This window comes from Drosophila santomea, chromosome 3L (genome assembly GCF_016746245.2).
Source record: "Drosophila santomea strain STO CAGO 1482 chromosome 3L, Prin_Dsan_1.1, whole genome shotgun sequence".
NCBI lineage: Eukaryota > Metazoa > Arthropoda > Insecta > Diptera > Drosophilidae > Drosophila > Drosophila santomea.
In genome coordinates this window covers 10,774,584-10,795,880 of record NC_053018.2, presented here as the reverse complement: position 1 = coordinate 10,795,880, position 21,297 = coordinate 10,774,584, and the positions used below count along the sequence as shown (strand labels likewise).

Below are 21,297 nucleotides of genomic sequence, written 5' to 3'. Positions count from 1 at the left end.
ATGGTTTATTTACAGTTTAAGCTTAAATTGGTATACTAAAAATATAAATTCTTTTTATTTTTCATAGAATTGTTAAGCCTTTTTATTCCCATCCCTAAATTGTTGTTTCAGTATTTTGTGCAGGGCTGTTTTGGTATATTTTCGAACGGGTATTATTCGACTACCCACGCAACGGTCACTCTGCTGTTTTGTTGTTGTGTTTTTTGTCGGCGGCGTGTGTATCGCATTCGCATCGCATCGAGTTGAGTCGAATTGAATTGCATTGAATTGAAATCGTGTGTTTCGTGTTCTTAAAAAACTGATACACGCATAAATACCCAGCGAGCTGCCAATAATGTTGAAGGCGCCCTTGCGCTATTAACGAAATAATTTAAAAAAATATAATAGGCTTCGCAGAGTGGAAAAAAGGTGATAAGCGTGCTGAAGAAAAACGAAGAAAGGAAGAAATTCCAATGCAGACGAAACCCTTTGGCATGGGGAAATGTATAAATAATATAAAAGTGAAGATAAGCGCGCAAAATAGCGAAGCAGGCGGAAAAGGGATGGCGAAAGAGCGAGATAAGGAAAAGCCAGATAAACAAAAGCCGCACACACACACACACATGGCCACAATTCTTTAACAAAAACAAGCCCGTTTTTTGTTGCTCTTTTTTTTTTTCGCAATATGTGTGTTTACATGTGCTGCTTGAGCAGGAAAATGGCCTTTTCCTACTTAGCGCGATGTGTGAAAATTGGCCTTGCCGATTTTCCTTCTCCTTTTTTGTTTACCGATTTCGATCTGTTTCTGTTTCGATTTCGCAGTATTTCCTGCGAAACACACACAAACGCACATTGCCAAGGAAAGTCAGAGAAAAAGAGAGAGAGAGAGATAGAGGTATTTTCATCATCCTCTCTCCTTCGCTTTACACTTCACCCCCCGCAGTGCAATTTGTGAGGTCGAAAAAATACAGTAAACATTGGTTAGTGATGAAACAAGGTGGAAAATCGGCGACTTCCTTTGTTAATTATTCATTTTTATATTTTGAAAAAATAAATATAATTCTTAAGATCTTTTAAAAATATAATTAAATTAAAATACGTTAAATATATTTTAAAAACATGCAATTGTCACTATAAGCTGACTTGAAAACATATCTTCGGAATATTAACAAATCGTAAAAAAAATAGTTCAAAGTCAGCATTCAAGAATTTCCTTGAACCGAAACCATCTGTGTTATTTTTTTCATCCTCGAAGGGGGCTGAAAACATTGAAAACGCAGGCCTTTGTTTTCACCGCTTTTCCCACCCTTGCAACTGCTGTTTTCCATTGTCCTCCAAAAGATGAAACAAGTTCCTGAATTGAATGCAGCCTCCCCCCCGCCACCAACCTCCACTGTCAACTATCCCTAGCAACTCTTGCAGCTGCCCCATTTCCATTTATTAGGCCCTTTTTCGTGACAACAGGTGCAACAGCTGCTATATCATCTTTATTCTCTTCGTTCCCACTCCCTTTCAGTGCTCCAAAGAAATAAAAGAAATCCAAAAATAACCCAAAATAACCGAAAAGTGCTAATTAATAACGCAACAGCATAGCAGGAAAACCCAATACTACGAAATCCCCAAAAAACACATCAAGTATTAGTTAATCAAAGAAAATGGGAAAACTGCTGAGCCTGCTGTCACGCGACGACTCCAATTGTTGCGCCGCCAAATCCTACGATGTCTTCCTGGACTTCGAGAACGCCGCGCCCACGGAAACGGAGCGGGCCATCTACGACGAGGTGGAGCGTGTGCTCCGGGAATCGGAGGTGGTGCTGGAGGAGATACAGATCTATCGGGTGAGTCTAAGTCTCAGTCAAAGTCTCAGCTGGCCATATGCGTCATTAGCCACGGGCTAAACCGCAACCCCTGCAACCGGTTATTTCGCATTTGTTCAATGATTCCCATAGTTCGAGTCACTATATGATCAACACGTTTTTTTAAAGAACTTCCATCATCCTATTTGCCCTTAAATGTAAATAAAGACATTGTAAAGGGGCATTAATAATATAATAATAATTGAAGTGATATATTTAAAGGGCATTTATTAATTTATTTGTCATTTGGCTTATTAATTAGTTAGTTGAGAACGTAACATTTTTAAGTTGCATTAGTTTAAATACACTTTAAAGTTCATGCCTGGACTTCCCCGAAGAGGGAGAGAAGAAAAGAACTGATAATTTCAACAACTTGCTAAAAATAACAACAATCGCCGGGAAATTGAAAGCAACAAAAAAGAGCAACAAAAAGAGCAACCATAAACGAGCAACAAATTGAGTATTTAACCTTTGGCAGGGTGAGAAAAGAGACCCACTGAGCGCTATCTCGTTGTTCAATTTGACTCTCTGCAAATGTTGTTGCTCTCACACCCTTAAAAAAGTAATAAAAATAAATGTATTACCACTTTAATAAACCAATGATTGTCATTATGAACATGGTTTGGTTTATGGCCGCATTAAAATTAGCAAGTCAACTATTGTTGGCTTTAGAACTTCGCGCTTTAGGCGCTCTTATATTGATACACTTTTAGAATCCATTATCAAATAAATATTTGCTCACAAACATCAATAAAATTAACTCTGGTTTGGTATAGTAATAGTAATGGGATTCACTCTGCCACTGATAAGATAAACAGACCTGAAAAAGATCATTTCCCGATGGATCCCATGTGGCTCCTTAGTAGTAGTATCCCCCAGTGGGTCTCTTTGGTGGCCTGAGTCACGCACGTGCCCACATGATCCGATCCGGTGGACGGACTTCTTTCATTATCGTCGCTCCACTGACGTCATTAACCAACTTTTGCCGCCGCTCTTCGCACTCCCATAATTCTCCGATAATTCTCCGCCTCTCTGCGCGAAGAATTAGTCACCCAATTCTTCGTTACTCACACAGAAAACAAATGTCTATGAGCAGTACTTGTAACTACTCTTTTATCAAAGTTAACTTAATCTTTTGAAAAGTTTTTTTCTGTCAAAAATTTTTTTATACATAATTAATATGCAATTTATAAAAATTTAAATCGATTCAAAAAATTCATAAAGCACTTAATTATTTTTCTGTGTGCACCTGACCTTTTGGCGACAAATTCTAACTCACATTGGTGTGTGCAAATTATTAATTGGGTTTCAGACGCAAAAAAAAACAGAAAGAAAAAAGACGGACAAAGGGGAAAAAAGAAAAAGCGGGGAAAGGGGTGGAAAATGAGGGGCGGCAGACAAACAAATGTCAGGCCGAAAAGCTTTAATCAACGCAAATGAACTGGAAAATGTATACCAATGAGCTCATTTCCTTTGTGTTGACCCACTTAAATGGGTTCGAAAGCAACAAAGACGACCTCGTGGGGCATTTAACCCTTTGGTGCACCGATTCCCGTTCCGCATTTATTTCTTTTTTCATTTCTAAACCCAACCAGAGGTATTTAAAATGCGCTTAATTTGCGTGCTGCATTTATGCATTTCATTTTCATTGCAATCTTTTATTGCGCTTCTCTGCGCGCCTTCCTTTTTTGTTAGCCCCCAAAAAAAAATGAGTGGGTGGCTTTTGGGTTGCCACAACTGGTTGTCAAGGCAAACAAACTGGTTGTGGAGTAGGTGATTCCGCCCCCCCGCTGCCCCTTTTGCCAAACGAAAATAGTTGGCCAGGCGCCAAAAGCGCCAAAAAGCTGGTAAAAATGGCAAAAACTTCATGTTCTGTTTGGTTTTTTTGTGGCACTTAATCCTGCAAGTCGGTTGCTAGTTGCTATAAATAGAAAGAAAACTGCAAAGAGGAAAAATCAAAGCTTTTCTTTTATTTTTTCGCCTCCGGCATTTCTTGTTTCTTTAAGTTGAGTTGCGAATTGGACATTGGCTTTAAAAGAAATCGTTAAATGCGTTTCAATTTACAAGCCATGTTTAATGGGGTTTCTGTTTATAAATTTTTATTCGTTTTAAACATTTCATGTCGTTATAAATAGGTAGTTATTCTAGATTATGGTTCTAAAATAAGCTGAACTCCAAAAATCATCTACAATGGCATATTTTTTTCATTCAGAGCAATCATTGTGCGACTATCTGCCGGTGGTAATAGGCTTTTCTATCTGATTTATCAGCTTGTCACTTGCTAGTGACGCTTTTGTTAAATATTGGCCTAGACTAGATACGGCATAAAAGGCGCCTATTGTGTGTGCGTAATAAACAAGCACCACAACAACAGGGTCAACAAAGGGCCGCAAATAATAACAATAACAGAAAAAAAAGTCCCATTTCAGTGCAGCAGATGATAATCACGATGATAATGCTTACGCACTCACCTGAAGAATGGGAAAAAACAACAATAAATGTGAAATTACTATATTATATTTTTATATTAACAAGCAACAACGTGTGGGTGCTAAATATACGTAGTTATCGGGTTTGTGGGCCAAGATCATTGAAATGCGATGAACTGCTTCGAAGTACTTGCTATTACTATATACTATGTGAATTAAGCCATTACTTTTGTGGTTTTCCATGCCGCCGGCAGTCGGATAGATAACGCTTACATATGGCCAGCTATCGTCGCCGGCAAGCATATGTTCAGCACATGGAGTAATCCAATACACAACCTTGGATTTCCAAACCCCCATGAAAAACAAGTGCACAGTGCTCGATATCAGCTAGGTTTTGTTTATTGTGGTTTGGATGGCTTTATTACGTTTGATATGGCTTTAGAATTCATATACTTACGCTCAGTAGAAATGAGTTTGTACGCAATTGAGTCATTATGCTAATATTTTTTATAATTTAAAGAATGTATATACAAATATTTTTGAGTCACTAAAATGTTATCAGCTCTTTTCGGGTTACGCAAATCCTTAGTTTTAATTATAAGAAATATATATTTTATTCAGTAAATCATGAAACAAAAAACTCCACACCATTAGCATTTTATTAGGAAAACCCAGGACATAACTCACATAGCTCATTTCACTTTTTAACCCACAGCAACTTAAACTTTTCCATCAAATAATATAATGATTTGTCATTTGTTTCCACATTTTCCCACTAACTCAGTCACAGCTGCTTTCACTCAAAAGGGGAGAAGCCCCACTTCAAATTGAATATATGCGCCAGCGACCCATTTAAAAACGTGCTCCATATTGTATATAAAAAAGAAAAAAAAAAAACGATTTGGCATCGTATGAATAAAAATATATGCACATTTAAGTATTTAATGAGAGTTATACACTCGAGGGCGAAAGACAGACAGACAGACAGCCAGCGGCAATCAGAATAATCACAGAATCGGAATGAGCAGTCATTAGATAGGCCCCATACCCCCCAATCCCCCCATACCCCCCTCCTTTCCATATAGAATACCTCTCATCTCGGCACTCCCACCTCTTCCAGTTTTCAGTTTCCAGTTTCCATGCCACGAATAACTTGAATGATGTGCGCGAATGCAAAAGCACAGAGCGGGAAATAAAAGCCAACTTCCGGTTGCTCATTCAGTTGGTCAGTCGATATAATCGCCATAATGTGCGTGCCAGCGATCTGCATTTGAATATTATAAAATTATCATTTGGCCAGCACTCAAAATCTGTTCTCTGCAAAGGGAAAGTTATCAAAACTGCAGTACACTTTGGTATTTAAATATATGGGGTTATTATCTATCAACTATTCCATATTGTTGCTTAATGAGAGATATATTTCTAAAAGGTTTAATAGTCTCTTACATTTAGCTCCGCTGAATGGATTTTTAATGGTGTTATTTATAAATGTTGTATACCCTTTCGAGGTATAAATGTTTTCTCTTTTATTCCACGTCATAAACCACAAATCAGTTTCGGCCAAAATAGAAAAACGGCCAGCATAAACAAATCAAAGTGTAAACAAACACGTAAACCGCCTTTAAGGTCAGCAGTTTAATCAATCTATTATACTCAACACATTCATTTACACATCAACTTCCGCATTTAAACATTTACAACATTTCCCAAAAAGTGGGACAATCCGCAAATGGAACTACTCGAGGTTTTATTTTGTATTTTACAACCACATCATAAATGCTTTCCAAAGCATTTGAATTCGATTTTGTTATGCCTCTAACCTTTAGTGTCCAAATTAGTCGCAATTTAAATTAAAATTCATCATTCATTGCATTTCACTTTTTTGGAATCCGTATTTGATGGTTTGGCCACTGCCAAATTGTTTATGGCCAAAACGTTAACATATTTATATTTTTGAATTTCCGACGTCATCAGCTGCAAATCAATGGCGCCAAAAATAGCGAAGTTTAAAACGTAAACAATTGCAAGTAAATTAAAGTGTAAAGCTCAACGAGGAATTTGTTTCAACAGCTACGCATCGAGTATCATTTGCTCAAGTTTTCGAGTGCACTTAAAATAATTTCGTGTCGCCTGACTTTAAGTGCACTTAAAATAATTTAAAGCACAAATGTGGCATTTCAGTGCGCCCACACACAACTACAATTGAGGTGCGTTAAAAAATGATGGGCTAATTAAAAAATAAATATTGCATGCATGATGAAAAATAAATGAAATTATAAGGTGCATGTGCGGTATATAATTAAATATATTTTCCTTTTCATATTAAACATACGCTGCTGAAACGCACTGTGTGTGTTTGTATGACACATTTTTGTGATTTATTAAAATGGCACTGAGCTGATTTCATTTAACCGAATTTACTTTAATTGAATAACGCCCCGAGGATCGTTGTTTATTGTATTCTACTGGATGGCTTTGACCACGGGTTATAACAGCTTAAACAACTAACACGACTAAGGATGGCCTCGAAAATGAGTTTTTTACTGCCGTGTGGACAGGACAGCGACCACAGACCACAGACTCGCCAATATGTTTATTTAAGCACACAGCAAAATGTATTTGAAATACGCTCCTTGTTGAAATGGCTTTAAAGCTGCCCAAGTTGGCAAGTTGGCAATTTACGACTTCTGGGAGGGATCGCAGATACAACAACGTCCATGTCTGATGTCTGAGTCCCTCTAAGCAGCTTAGAAACCCGGTGCATCCACAAAGTGCAACGGAAAGTTCTCAGCAGTATTTTTTTTTAACTGCAGGCGTCTGTGCAGAAATGTATTTACCTTATTTTATATCTTTTTTACGAGCAACTGTTTGGCATCTCCATTTATGCGTGTAATTTGCACAAAATAAATACTGTTTTTTCAGGAATTTCTCTGATTTATATGCATATCTTTCGTTATGCGTTCAGCAACACAGAAGTTATTCCATTTTTTATGTCGCTGCTAACCCAATTTCCATTTTCAACAGCTGTTTACGAGTTTGCAGTAGTGGGGGGGTGGTTGTTAATCGATCAAAAAACAAAAAAAGAGTCCCAATATTTCCCAACCTCGTGCAGGAGAAATGTGATTTACTCGAGTTAATTGAGAACGAGGGAGTGACACATGTTGTATGGGAATGCGACAGCTATTTTCCCACTCCTTTTGCCCATTTCCACAGCATTTTCCCCTGGGGACATTGACATTTGTTTGGCTGCTCGGATGAAGTGCGTCAAACTCGGGTTTCCGATAAGCGAACTTGTGTCGATAATTAATTGCTATTATTTTGCATATTGCTTCGTTTGTTTTACGTACTCAAGGCTAAAGATTAATTATTGTCAACTTTATTGAGGGATCGTAATCGAAAGGATTGTTGAAAGTACTTTATGACTTACAATATTCCCCAATCGATGTTTGTAAATAGCAATAAACTAGGTTTTTTAAGAAATAGCATCAGATCATTAAGGTTTTTCTTTAAAAGATGACTTACTAGGCATGTAAAACCGGTGAGAGTAATCCCCTGGGATTGTTATTTCACATTTGCATGAATTTTCACTCTTTCCCAGCGAAAAAGCACACATTATCCCCCCGTCGTTCTCACCTGACATTGATAATGCCCGGCTTATCTTATCTTTATTGCAAACGCAGGCCTGTTGTAATTGCTGCTGTTTTTCGACTCTTTTTTTCAATTTTTTTCTGTTTTTTTCTTCGATTATCTTGATAAATTATGTGCGTGCTCGTGACAAGCAAAGTCGCCTGGTCGTTTGGTTGAAATGAAGCTATTATGGCTTATTCAAATGTAAATGGTAATTGAATTTACGACGCACGCACCAAAAGAATTGGTATGACTTTAAGTTCATTATTTTTTTTGGTTCATTATATGGTTGTCAAAGCTCTTAATGATTCACACAGCGTTTGAGTTCCGCCAGTTTCAGTGTAATGACCAAATATGTAGAGTAGACTTTAGATTTTCACTGGAAACCATAATCATTTGGGATTTACGCAATATTGATAGACTTAGCAAATCACTATTTATAAAGCGATGCATCAACTGAAAGTGATTGTTTTAATTGCGAAATGCTATTGTTTCGCAAATGACTTTTAATGATGCACAGCATCGTCGCATTCTTGTGAAAATTAAAAGTTAAACTTGCACCTCTGATTTTCTATCTCTGTAGTGCCCTCTCTTTCCTGTCGCTTCCTGTCTCTTTTCCTCAACAAAAGCCGCAGTCAACGATCGCTCAGATTCAAAAAATGACTCACAAAAGCCATAGTTGCGAGTTCTTGTCCGAGTCAGCAGTTTTACAAGTGTAACGCAACATCAACAATAACAAAGAATTTTGCAAGGCCTACACAGGGAAAAAAAAACTAACTTTATACTAAGAAACATATGTATGTTTCATATCTGCTTGTAAATGAATGGGATGCCATGCATAAAAAAATATTTAGGAATTCTACATTCTGGAATTCTTTGCTCAAATATCATTCAAATACATTTTTTTATTTAAAATTTATTTGTTTTTTTATTTATTTGATAAAAGGACATGTTTAATAATTAATAAATATGTATGACAAAATGGCTGAAAATAGCTCATATAATAATAATTCGTTGTACATACGTAAATAAATAAAACTAATCTTTTTCAAGCAAAGAACAATATACAAAACCGAATTAATTTAAAAGAAAAAAACACCCTTCTGAGTCAAGGTTTTTAAAGATTTTAAATATATAAGCTAAATATGAAATCGACATTAAATAACTTGGTTACTCATAGTTGAAAACTATTTACATAAAGTGTTTCAGAAATGTGGAATCTGAATTTAATTAGAAAAAAGTTTAGATTCAGGGAAGTGGAATCACGGCCATTAAATACAAATTTCCCCACTTACCTATTTACAAGTTGTGTTGAGATTTCCAGTTTAAAACTAGAGCAAAACCTAGAACTTTTATTTTCCCTGTTGAATATCAAATTATTATGAGATTCTCGTCAGCGGAAGGAAGGCGCAGATATAGGCAGCGGAATTTGTTGGAAATTATGAAACATTTATGATTAGGTTAGTCATCTGAATGGCGCTATAAGAAAATTTAAATTGTAGACTCAACATCTCATATTCATTGTCATTTTAGCACTTGCACTTGTTTTATTGTTTGTATATTATTTATACCCTTTCGTAAGTCATGGTTGTCATGAATGGCGACCGAGTGTCTGTGGAATCAGCTTCCTTTGTCTCGTTCTCCGCTTTTCATTTGAGTTTTTCTTATTAAAAACAAAATTAAATGAAATTACGGGTCATCAAAGAGCTTCCCCCACTGGGAAATGGTTTTTGTTCTCTGCAATTCACGGAATTCATTTGCATTGATTTGTGGCTCGCCAATTTTATCACCAGCAAGTATATATTTTGTCATTTTCGCTTGTCTGCGGTTCATTCATCGATTCATTCACATTAACGTGATGGGAATTCGAATGCAGTGTTTTGATGATGCAAGCAAAAGCATACGGGAAATTAGAAAAGCGCAGTCATATACTCTTTTTATGGAAATGAAAATGTCAGCAAAAGCCAGCAAAAAAATGCCCGGCATGTTTGGCATGTCTGTCTGTTTGTTAAAAGGTCTGTCTTGTCTCTCCACCCAGGGGCACTGTTTTTTGTTGTCAAACACACTGCACTGGGGTGTAAACAACTTCTGTGGCATCCACGATCACATTCCCAATTCGCTTGCCGCTGCTGCAACACCACCCACACTTTTCCGGCGACCCCTTCTCCCCGCGAAAACGCATGACATCAACTATTTTATAGCGTCACGCGTTTCCATTGTGGGCGAAAGTCCGATGGCAAGTCGGAGTTGCACTTTAGCGCCACTTGGGATAAGCACTTGCACAGGAAGAAAAGGATGTAATGAAAAAAATGTACATTTATACTAAGAAATGATGTTACTCATACCAATTGTTTCATTAAGTCTTTTGATTGCGGGTTCAACTATAGCAGACTTTATAACTCATAGTTTATAACAGAAAAGCGTAATTTAAAATTTAAATAATTGAATATTGAATAATTGATTTACTTAAGACATTATAGTATTATATATCCTATATTATTTTTAAGAAGCAGATCATCAACATTAATTTATAGTTTAAATTATTAAAATATCAGTTCAGAAGATTTTTTGTAGCTAAACATCCAGTATGTGTTATGAGTTTATATATCTTACGAACTTACCCCAGCTATGAAAGAAAGTCTCACTTTACTCAGCATTGTAATTCTGCAAGATCTACTGATTTTTTCTCTCAGTGTAGTAGTAGCTGCAAGATAAAGCTGGCGCTGCGAAGCAGGTTCGAAGTTTAGTTGGTGAGTGTGGGCTGCGATTAGAACACGATCATGTTCGCTAATGCTAAACAACACTTGCCAAGTGTCAATGGCAATTATCTGGGGCACAGCAACAATTCAACCATTCTCTGCACATTTCAACATTTCAGTTCAACATCTCTGCATTTCCGCATTGCTGCCTCTAATTTCGATTTCAATTAAAAACACTGCCATTCTGCGGCAGATGCAACACTCGCCAAAGTTAATTAACTATTCATCTAAGTGTGGTTATGTGTGGTTGGCATTGTGAGTGCTTCTGAGTTCTTTCCTCTTTTTTTTTTAATATTTTTTTTTTGCTTCTGTTTGCTGCATGATGGAGCAAATGAAACGCTGACTGATTGCGCCTCTATGCTGCTCGCAAGTGTTTTAATTAAGCGCCCAAACTAGAAACAGTTACAAAGCGCGGAAAACGGTTCTTGGCTTATTATGATTACTTTTCAACCGAGCAAGCATGTGCGCATATACACATACATATGTATGAAAGTCTTACAAGTTCAAGTTTGTTATGGTCTTGTGGGTGATTTTCTTTCATTTTCCCCCTTTTCTCGGTAAAACGCCGCAGCAGACAGCACGTGCTTTCCAAATGGAGCGCATCCGAGTTTTGCTGCGAACTTAAGATGCGATGCAGCGATGAATCAACACAATTGCTCACTGGACAGAAGTTGCAATGCGGGATCTCGATCCCGTTTCCTGTGACTTGGATTGCCAGCTTCAGTTTGAGTTTGAGTTCTCCCCCACAAGAAACACCTACGCCCTTTGTTTTTGCTGCTTCCCCTTATTTTTTTTTGTTTTTTGTTTTTGGTTCTGACGTGCACATGACGCAAGATAAAATGCAGGCGACAACTCAAGGAAGATGGGGCAAAATAAGGAAAATACACTTGCGCATTTTATGGAAAACAAAAAAAAACAATTTATTACAGGAATTTAAAAACGCTTTCAGTAAAAATATTGTTTTTCCTTTGTAGTTATTGCAAAGTGTGGAATATTCGCTAGATATACTAGACAAATACAATTTAATGATCACTTTCAATATTTCTATAATTTTTATATACTATATAGTACATAGTACATATAGTACAGTATAGTATATGTAACATTTAGTTACGTTTGTCTCAGAGATTTGAAATGTCTCCACACTGTGAAATGTTTTTACATACACCATCAATTATTATTCCCCCAAGAAACGGATGAACTGCTACCCCTAATCATAATGCCCCCGCCAGGGTAATAAACAAAAGTGAGCTGCCTAACGACACTTGGCCATATGTAGGAAACCCCCAAGTAGAAATATACCCCTTCTCCGAATCTCCGAGAATCTCAGCCAGCAATCTCTGGAATGGAATGCCAACAAACAGCAGTGCGCCCACACAGGCCTCGTTTATTTCAAAACCATACACCCACCAAGCCAAAGGAGAAGTGAGCAGAACAGTACAGAACAGACTTGGCCAGAACCAGAACAAACCTGGCCAGAACCAGAACCAGAACCAAAACCATTTCCGTTGCATGGCCGTGCGCCTGGTTGGTGGCTTCAAGAGTCCTTAGAGAGTCACTGGCGTAAACGAGACAATGCCGCTGAATAATGTGGGAAGAACACGGGGAAAAATACTTTTAAAGAAGATAGGGGTGCTTTGAATTTACTCTTCAAAATAAAATAATAAATCAAGATAGTTCAAGATAGTTTGAAGATAGTTTCATTTTCTAAGGGGACTATACACTCATTATATTCAAAATATTTATAAAAAGAAATTCCCAAGTTAAAGGCTCCAGTTTAAATCTTATTTCTTTACCTACTCACTGTGTGCAATGGTCCATTCAGTCCAAGTCAACGACAGAGGTCCTCATCCCCTTAAGTTTTATATATGTATTCTCTTTTTTTTTTTTTTAAACTCCCCCACACATTTTGTTTACTTGTTTGCGCGCGTTAAACATTCTGGGAAGCTGGAAGAGCAGCGGCCAAGGACGTGGGATCTTGACTTACAGACAGGTGTAAATGATGCAGAGTGAAAAGAAATGCCAGCACACAGAAGCAAAGCCGAGAAGGGGAAAAAAAAACAAAAGGCCAAACATCGCAGATGCTGTGTGTGTTTGCTAGGCGACGAGTTGCAGACAGTTGCATTCTTATTATTATGATTATGGCAAAGAACTCGGCGTAGAATGCACGGCTGCTACTCTACACTGATAAAATAGTTTATTATTATATCATATCTTAGCAAACACTGGACGTCTGTTGAGCTGATAAAATATTACGTTGCTTCTTATAAATTGCTTTCCCTGCTGCCATCTGCTTCAGTTATTGCAGCCTTTATCTTGCAGTGTACTGCTGCATTTGGCCTCCGTCTGAGTGTTTGTTGATATGCGCAGCGATTTAATTATAAACACACAACACGTGCTAGTCCATTATGATACAAAGAGGTGTGCAAACCAAAAATAACACGCGTTCGCTTCTTTATACGAGTAGAGATACTCACACTCCATCATCATGAGCTTGAACTTTGCAGGCCACTGAGCCGTGTGTAATTCGCATGTTTTCTAAGCCGTCTAAAGCGCAGTTTTGGGTCGAATCGAAGGCGGGGTTTGGCTATATTTAATACCACATAATGTATGCCAATATGGTATAATCGGTTAGACATGCGAACCCATCAGTTGGGGGTATATGCTATATAATTACCTAATTATCTGCGTTGTTTGACCAACAGAAACTGAATGGAAAGCCATAATCAAGTTAAGCAACTTTGTAGTTGATTTGATAAAGGTCCATCTTTATATTGGTAGCAACATTCTGTATTGTAGGAGAAACATGTCCAAACATTTATTATTAAATTAAATGAATTAATGTCACAGGCAGGCATTTCTAAAAGTAAGTTATTTACTGAAAGGAAATAACACTTTTGCAAATGTTGATAAATCTTTAAAGAGACTTCTAACAAGAAACTACATTAGCTAAGAACTTTCTTTTCAGATAATTTATTTAAGAATCAAGCAGATACAGCTTTAATAAGTTTGAACAGCGGAAAAATCATATCAAATGTTACTAAAAAAATTATTACGATAACTAACAAATAAGAGAGTCTAAAACGTTGGCGCTCATTATTTTCATTTCACAAATTATATCAGCCACATTAATTTGGCTGCGGTTGACCACAGACAATTTAGATGGTCGTTTGTACATAAAATATTTGCCTTATTATTAGCCACTTGAAATGCATTTGAAAAACGCCAAAAGACCTCAATTGAAATAATCAACGCTATTTGCTGATTGTACGACTGCCAAATGAACTCCGCACATCATGCAATGACCGTTCGTTAGCTCCAGTTTAGTTTCAGTTTTTCCATTGCCGAGTGGGTTTTCATTTATTTTGTTATTTCATTATTTTTGTAGATCATAAAGCGTCGATAAAAATCGCTGCGCCGGTCAATGCACGCGGCTTTCCACATCGTTATTGTTGCATGTGCCGCAGAAATAAAGACGCACACTTTTCCTCGATGAAAACTAGCTGGCCACAATACGCTTGGCACGCAGTTCGCTGATTGTTATAAAACAAATGCATGAAATGTGGTCAGCAGGCGTAGAAATAGTGCAGTGAAAACTAAAACTGTAACTTTAAATATATAAGCATTTATAAGAAATATCTAACCACTTTATTCTATCTGTCAAAGATATAACTTTAAAACAAAAAACCATAGTATATAGTTACGAATTATAAAAGGTCTTGAGAAAAGTTTTTGAGTGTACAAAGGTTCCAAGTCTAAGGCTCGCATGCCAAACTCGCATTATATCCTTCTTCTGGTCGAATGTATTGACTGACGCTATTCCTTCTACATTTACAGGGTGCCGGCAAGGAGATCCGAGAAGCCATCGCCGATCCCTCGCCGGAGGTGACCGCCAAGGCCTGGGCGGCGGTGCTGCCGCTGGTGAACAAGCTGAAGCGCTGCTACGAGCACTCCATGGAGCTGGACAAGATTGTGCCCAAGCTGCTGGGCCAGCTGGTGGGCGGCAAGCTGAATCCGACACAGCATCTGGAGACCCAGCAGGCGCTGGTCAAGCAGCTGGCCGAGATCTTGGAGTTCGTGCTGAAGTTCGATGAGTACAAGGTGAGTGAGTGAGTTGAGTTGCGTTGCTTTGACAGCTGGGAGTTACAAGCTCCGTAGTCCATATTTGGTTGTAAGACGCCCACCTCGTTAACCCATTAATGGCTGGTGGGTGGGAAAACCAGGCACTGACAACATGACATTGTTTGCTTTTGACAGCGCAACATTAGGGGAAAATGGTGGGTTATTAAATGAATTAGATATAAAAGTGATTGAGGCATTAGAAGTAAACGCTTTACACTGAATCAAAATCATCTTCAATTAGTAAATCGCTACAAGTTGCATAAAATCTTAAATGGCTTGTAAAATAAAGTTCACTTGTTTCCTCATGAATTAAGAGATTAGTAAGCTCTTAGTAAAGCAAACTGGAAGTTCTTGACACTTTCGCACATACCACAAAGTGCAAAGAGGTGCCAATGTTTACAACGCCTCATAAAGGCTTAATTCATTTTATCTCCGCCCGTCTGCAAAAATGTTAGTGGGTTAAATTCAGTCTTCTTCACTGCCAGTTTGTCCGTTTGTCTGTTTGTCTGTTTGTTTGTTTGTTTGCCTTATGTGGGCGCTGTCGACAGGCGAGCCAAAGCAAAGCGATATCTAAAAGTCGAGTCAAATGAAGCCAAACCAAGTCCCACTGCCGACTGCCAACTCATTGTGCGCGTGGTTGCATTTTTAATTGACTGACTTTTTTGCCCACCGACTACTGCCTGTTTGCTTGACTAACTGAATGTTTGGCTGGCTGACTGACTGACTGAATGACTGACTGACTGGTTGGCTGAATGGCCAAGACGGGCGCGTGCTGCGGCCCATTGATGAAAAATCTTTCGGGCCATCCGTGCACATTCGATGGGGGCCACAGTGGAGCATCGCTGGCACTTACGCACACGCAAGCCAAATGGCCCACGACAAACGACCGATGGCCGGATGAAGTTGTAAAGTGTATAATGTCCGCTCCGGTGGCCACACAGTGCTGGCCATCAAAGTAGAATACCTCAGGTATAAAACAAAATTATAAAAATGTATGCCAAAGACGGAATATTGAATTTATGAAAGATTTACAAGGATACAAAGAAAAGCAAACAAATTAGCAAGTGATTATTAAAAAGTAATGCAATCCGAATTTAATATAAGAAACATAAGCTATACGGCATCTTTTTAAAATAATTTTAAAATCGGACGTTGAGCTTTAATATTTGATTAGCATTTTTCTATTAGTATTCTCTGGTAGACCATTTCATTATTTCTAATACATAATTTGCAATAAATGCCATAAATCACCTGAATATATTCCGTACTTAAAATCTTAAAAGATACCCATAAAATTTATGTTTTTTGAATGAAATTCAAAGATTAAATTACTTTGCCCAACCTGAAGTGTTTGCCCCTGACAAAGGCCATATTTCTGGCCTGGACAAACGTATCCGCACTGGGTTAAAACATTGCCCAGAGCCAGAGCAGTTTCTGTGGCAGTTGGATGTGGCAGGTTGATTGTCCGGAGCCAAACAAAATCGACTTGTTTAATGGCAAATCCCTGTGAATGGCGTATTTCCCATGGCTCGCTTCCGTTTGGCGAAACTTTCATCAAATCGATTGGGGAGCACTATATATGTATGTATATACCATGTTACTAGGACAATCGGGGATAATGGAGTGGAGGTAGGGATGGCGAAGTCATCGCCATCGTCGGCTTCTAGTCTCTGATGTCTGCCTGCAACTTTCTGCTCTCGACGATAATGGTAATGATAATGGCGCTGATGATGATGATGATGTTAAACGCTGCAAACTGCACGTTCATTGTGTGCTCAAAGTGTCAGCCGCCCGGCGCTCTCAAAGATTTTCCCATGTAAAAGTTGCATATACACGGATATATGCACATATCTACAATATAGCCCAAACGTGCTTACCCAACTAACTGCTACTTCCGCTCCTCGATGAAGAGCAGCATTGTTTCTGCGCCTTTGTTGCTGCCAGTTTGCAGTGCGCCCCAAAGTATGCTGCACAATTTATTGACTTTGCTTGTAACTGGCTGCGTTTTAATGTCGAGTTTATTGCGAAAAATCTTTGGGCTTGAAAGATACTTGTATGGAGTACGCTGTACATTGGTTAGGGGAACAATAAACTTGGCTTTATTGCTCCTTTAACGAAGTTAACTGCTGTTAAAAGTTCAACGCAATCCGAAGAATACAAAGCACACACATCTTGGTTCTAAAAATGCACATTTCTCTTTTAGAAAAATCTAAAAATAATGTAATAATTTTTTTAACAAATTTTTATTGCTGTGAATCTCTTAGGTAACTATCTAAGCATAGTTAGTGCCTTTTAAAGGGCTAAACCAATATTTACTGTATTTGGATGTGGACTCTGCAGCAGCTGCATCTCTATCTTTATCGGATGCAATTGATCTGTTCCGAGCACAGAGCAAAATTGTTTTCTTGGCACGCTTTCAACGAAAAGCCTAATGGCTCTTGAGGGGATTTATTCAATTTGGCATTTGCTATTTGCGCAGGGTAAAATGCAGAATGTACGCCTCCTACTTCTCATCGAAATCTTCGCTGGTGCTGTAAACTGGCTGCAGGCGTCTTGGATATTTACGCAAATATTCGGCGAAATGTTGGGCATATTTGGCCTGGAAATCACGACGCCGCCAGGGCTGAGCGGGCTCATAGAAATTCTCGTTATTATTGTACGTATTTTGATAGTTATTTGTGGCCAGGGAGCGACTGCCGCCAATTTGCACCACTTGCTCCTCCTCCTCCTCGCGCCGCGAATCGCTGGTATCCAATTCCGGATTTCTTTGCGGATATGGCTGGAGCTGCGTTGGAATGGATTGGGGATATTGCAGTGGTGTTGAGGGTGTAGTCTCCTCTTGTTGATAGTAAAAGTAGCCCGGCACATTGTTGTAGTTGTGATTGGGAGCACGTGCTGACTGCTCTCTCCTACTCCAATTTGGATATGGTTGTCTGTAGGAAGGTTCACCGCCATAATATACATTTCTTTTTGGATACTGCTGCTGTTCCTGGGCACCATACTGATTATCATTCACAATGATGGGAGGACCCGACCATAGCGATTGCACATCTGGATTGGCGTAGTTGGATTGGGCGTAGTTGGATGTGCTAATTGCATAAGCATTGCCATAAGGTGATGCATACTGAGCTCTCCCGCAAACTGCATCGATCATCAAAGGCAGCAATGCAAATAGCTTAAAGTAATCATTAATAGATTAATCATCTCGGGTGTCGAATGAATACCTAGAGAAACACTCACCCAGCTCGGCGAACTGCTCCTCACGATCCGTCCTGGTTGCGGCTTCATTTCTGACTGTTCAGAACGATTTATGCTAATAACGTATTTATATGAGGTTTCACAACAGACTCTCTGGAAAAGCATACATAGTATACATAGTGTAGTAATGTATAGTAGTGCATGATGTTCGTTTGCAGCGCCACTGCCAAGGTGATTGGATGAGCAAGCCGACTTTACCTGACTCAAAAATTCAGCGGCGGCGTTTCTGTAAAGTTTGCATTTTTCTATTATTTTCTCACGCACGTTTTTTTGCATCCCTGACAGCTTAAGTGCGGCATCGTTGTTTTGGGCCTGGCCCGAGGTGGAAAACCGTTTGGCAGCAGGCAAATTGCGGTGTCACGTACCGCGTAATTAGTAATTAGATTTTGAAGTCAAACGTAATTAGAGGTTAACAAGAGCGAGTGTTGAACGCAAGTGATAGTTAGATACCAATGCTGAATGCCTGATGATCTTGTGGGTAAAGGAACTTGCTATAAGGATAACTTACTAGTACTTTTACACAACAAATAAGGCTCAACTTCAAACATAAACTTAGAAACCTTAAGAGCTTGCTTTATATACTTTTGTAAAGAGTATCAATGTATGCCTACATTTGGTATAAAGAATACAAAGTGAATTTAGCTGGCTTGCCTCCTAAAAACCCTGTTCACTTTTATAAATTTGGTTGCATGTGATAGATAAAGAATGCCCCATCACGTGGCACAGGCAGCTGGCTTAGGAACTCGCCACCATCGTATGAATCGCTAAACAATTGAGTTAGATTGGCGCTGGGTTCCTTCTGCTTGGAAATGGGCATTCCGTGGCACGTACTATCGCGCGTTAAGACCTGAAAAGAGGGGATTAAATATAACAAATAAAATATTTTAGCCACGATTTCCCTTAAACACACCATCTTCTCCCGTATGGTGGTCAAGTTTTGTGGTGGCGGTGGATGGTTGAAGGGCTCCTTCTTGAATATACTATCGCCACTGCACTTGAGCAGGTGAGCTGCTATTATGTTTCGAGACCTGGCTTCGGTTGCATTGTGCGGTGGATGGCGCAGCTTGTCCATCCACATGGTGGCCATGGTTTTGGAGCGGAAATCCAGCTGGCAAATGCTGCGCTCCAACTTCTCAAGGTCCCGCTCGAATTCCTCGTCGAACTTGGTGATTTCGGCATTTACCCTTTTGGAGGAAGTGGACGGCTCCTGCCGCAGTTGATCCTGCTGCATTTCCTTCTCGCGCTGACGCTCCTTCTCCAGTTGCTTGTGCCACTTCTGCTGATTCTGCTTTTCCAGCTGCTTCTCCTGCTCCTTCTCCCGAGCGAGTTCCTTTCGCCGTTCCACTTCCCGTTTGCGTTCCAACTCCTGCTCCTTTCTACGCTCCTTGCGTTCCTCTTTGCGCTCAGAACTAGGCTTCTTTTCCGGCTTCTGCGATTCCGTATCATCCATGTCATAGCCCTGCTTCCTGTTACTGCGAGCGATGCAAAGCAACATCCCAAAATGTTTTTTAGAAAACTAATAAAATTTAATTACAATTTACCCTCGCATTTCTCGTTTGTAAATATTTTTGAGTATGCTCCTAAAACCCGTACTATTTTGCTTGCTCATTCTGAAGGATGTTTCAACCGGAACCCTGATCTCATCTGTTTTTAAACAGTTCTATGTTCTATATATAAAACCATATTTAAAGAGATGAATTTATGATTTAATTATTATTTCTATTTTGCAGATGAAAACCCCCGCCATACAGAATGATTTTAGCTACTACAGACGCATCGTCAGCCGACAGCGTGTGGACTCCACGGAGAACATGCTGGTCAGCACGGAGCTGGCCAACCGGATGTCCCTGTTCTACGCCCACGCCACGCCCATGCTCAAGGTGCTGAGCGAGGCGACCTCAAAGTTCGTCAACGACAATGCCGATGATGTCCAGAACACGACGGAAACGCTGGGCACCATGGCCAAGGTGTGCCTGCGCATGCTGGAAAATCCGTGAGTTTAAATGAAGCACTCTCAGTGTTCATAAGTATTCTAATCGATGTACTATTTATTTCAGAAAACTCCTGCAACAGATCGAGCGTGAGGACACGAAAATGCTGGTGCTGCGCGTGATGGTCGGCCTGGTGATCCTCTACGACCATGTGCATCCGGAGGGCGCCTTCGTGCGCGGTGCCCACGTGGATGTGAAGGGGTGCGTCCGATTGCTGCAGGCGCAACCGGCCATCAAGGCGGAGCCGCTGCTGAATGCCCTGCGATACACGACGAAGCACTTGAATGGGGAGAACACGCCGAAGAATATACAGCGTTTGTTGGCCGCATAATATCGGATATCGGGGATCGATGGGCGTGGGCCGTGTGGGCGGAGAGTTCATTAACGTTAATTTCTATGTGTATGTGTATGCGTATCGATTTAAATGGTTTTACTTTATTTATGTAATTAGTAGGCTTCTGTATTATTTGTAAAAATTGTGAGCGAGTGTTGTGCTAGCAGGAGGCAGCCTCTAGTTTTATTTTTACCCTGTGTGCATTTCCAGCATTTGTTTCTGTTTTGAGAACTGTTTTCGACTCTAGCCGCCACCACGTAACGTAGCGATGAAGTCGGACAAAAGTGGGAACGCCTATATATCAGCAGCAACAATATTTTAGTTGATAATCTAGCCCTAATTTTAAGTAATGCAAGGAACCCAATTAACCTAAAAACAAATTAGCGCAAAGTTTAAACTGATAGTTGGGGAGAAATGTAAGAGATAAATCCTAAATTCCACTAATGCAGAGATTATAAATATAACAACAACAAAAAAAAACAACACTTTTAAATCAAATCTAGAGTATTTTTTTGTACATGACAATGTGTAGAACGAGTTGTAAAAATCTAAAGAATGCATAAACTAATTGATTATTAGAACAAACGAATTGTACGACCTAAAATGCCTACACACAACTGAACCACAAGCTAAAAAGCGGATGCATTTATATATTTTCAAGCCGTCAACTTTGATAAACGTATTTAAACAAATCTACAACAGAATAAACTTGAGCTGCGCAATAATAATAATTTTTAAGATTTACAAATAGAAATAATGGATTAATAAAATGGCAAAACTTAACGCATACAATTTGTACCAAAAACAAAAAAAATTAAAGAACAATGAAAATTCACACAAACTAAATAAAGATTTATATATGCGATAAGAGAGAAGAAAGTGAAGAAAAAACTATAGAGAATGCTGAATCAAAATAAATATCACGCAAAATCAACCACACGA

The 21,297-nt window shown here is 39.0% G+C and overlaps 3 protein-coding genes across 3 annotated transcripts; 1 reads left to right on the top strand and 2 right to left on the bottom strand.

Annotated features, from left to right (window-relative positions):
- The first annotated feature begins 187 nt into the window (after positions 1–187).
- Positions 188–21,294, top strand: LOC120448482 (CYFIP-related Rac1 interactor B). Its single transcript, XM_039630511.2, has 5 exons — positions 188–408; positions 1,496–1,817; positions 14,488–14,751; positions 19,761–20,023; positions 20,088–21,294. Exons 2-5 carry the CDS (start codon positions 1,635–1,637, stop codon positions 20,350–20,352), a joined length of 975 nt encoding a protein of 324 aa, XP_039486445.1. The 5' UTR covers positions 188–408; positions 1,496–1,634; the 3' UTR covers positions 20,353–21,294.
- Positions 17,068–18,321, bottom strand: LOC120448483. Its single transcript, XM_039630512.1, has 2 exons — positions 18,013–18,321; positions 17,068–17,947 (listed from the first exon to the last, which is right to left on the bottom strand). Exons 1-2 carry the CDS (start codon positions 18,304–18,306, stop codon positions 17,276–17,278), a joined length of 966 nt encoding a protein of 321 aa, XP_039486446.1. The 5' UTR covers positions 18,307–18,321; the 3' UTR covers positions 17,068–17,275.
- On the bottom strand, positions 18,578–19,706 carry LOC120448484 (putative uncharacterized protein DDB_G0271982). The gene is made up of 3 exons (XM_039630513.2): positions 19,572–19,706; positions 18,941–19,502; positions 18,578–18,877 (listed from the first exon to the last, which is right to left on the bottom strand). The coding sequence occupies exons 1-3, from the start codon at positions 19,637–19,639 to the stop codon at positions 18,704–18,706; spliced, it is 804 nt and encodes a 267-aa protein (XP_039486447.1). The 5' UTR covers positions 19,640–19,706; the 3' UTR covers positions 18,578–18,703.
- Positions 21,295–21,297: the final 3 nt, after the last annotated feature.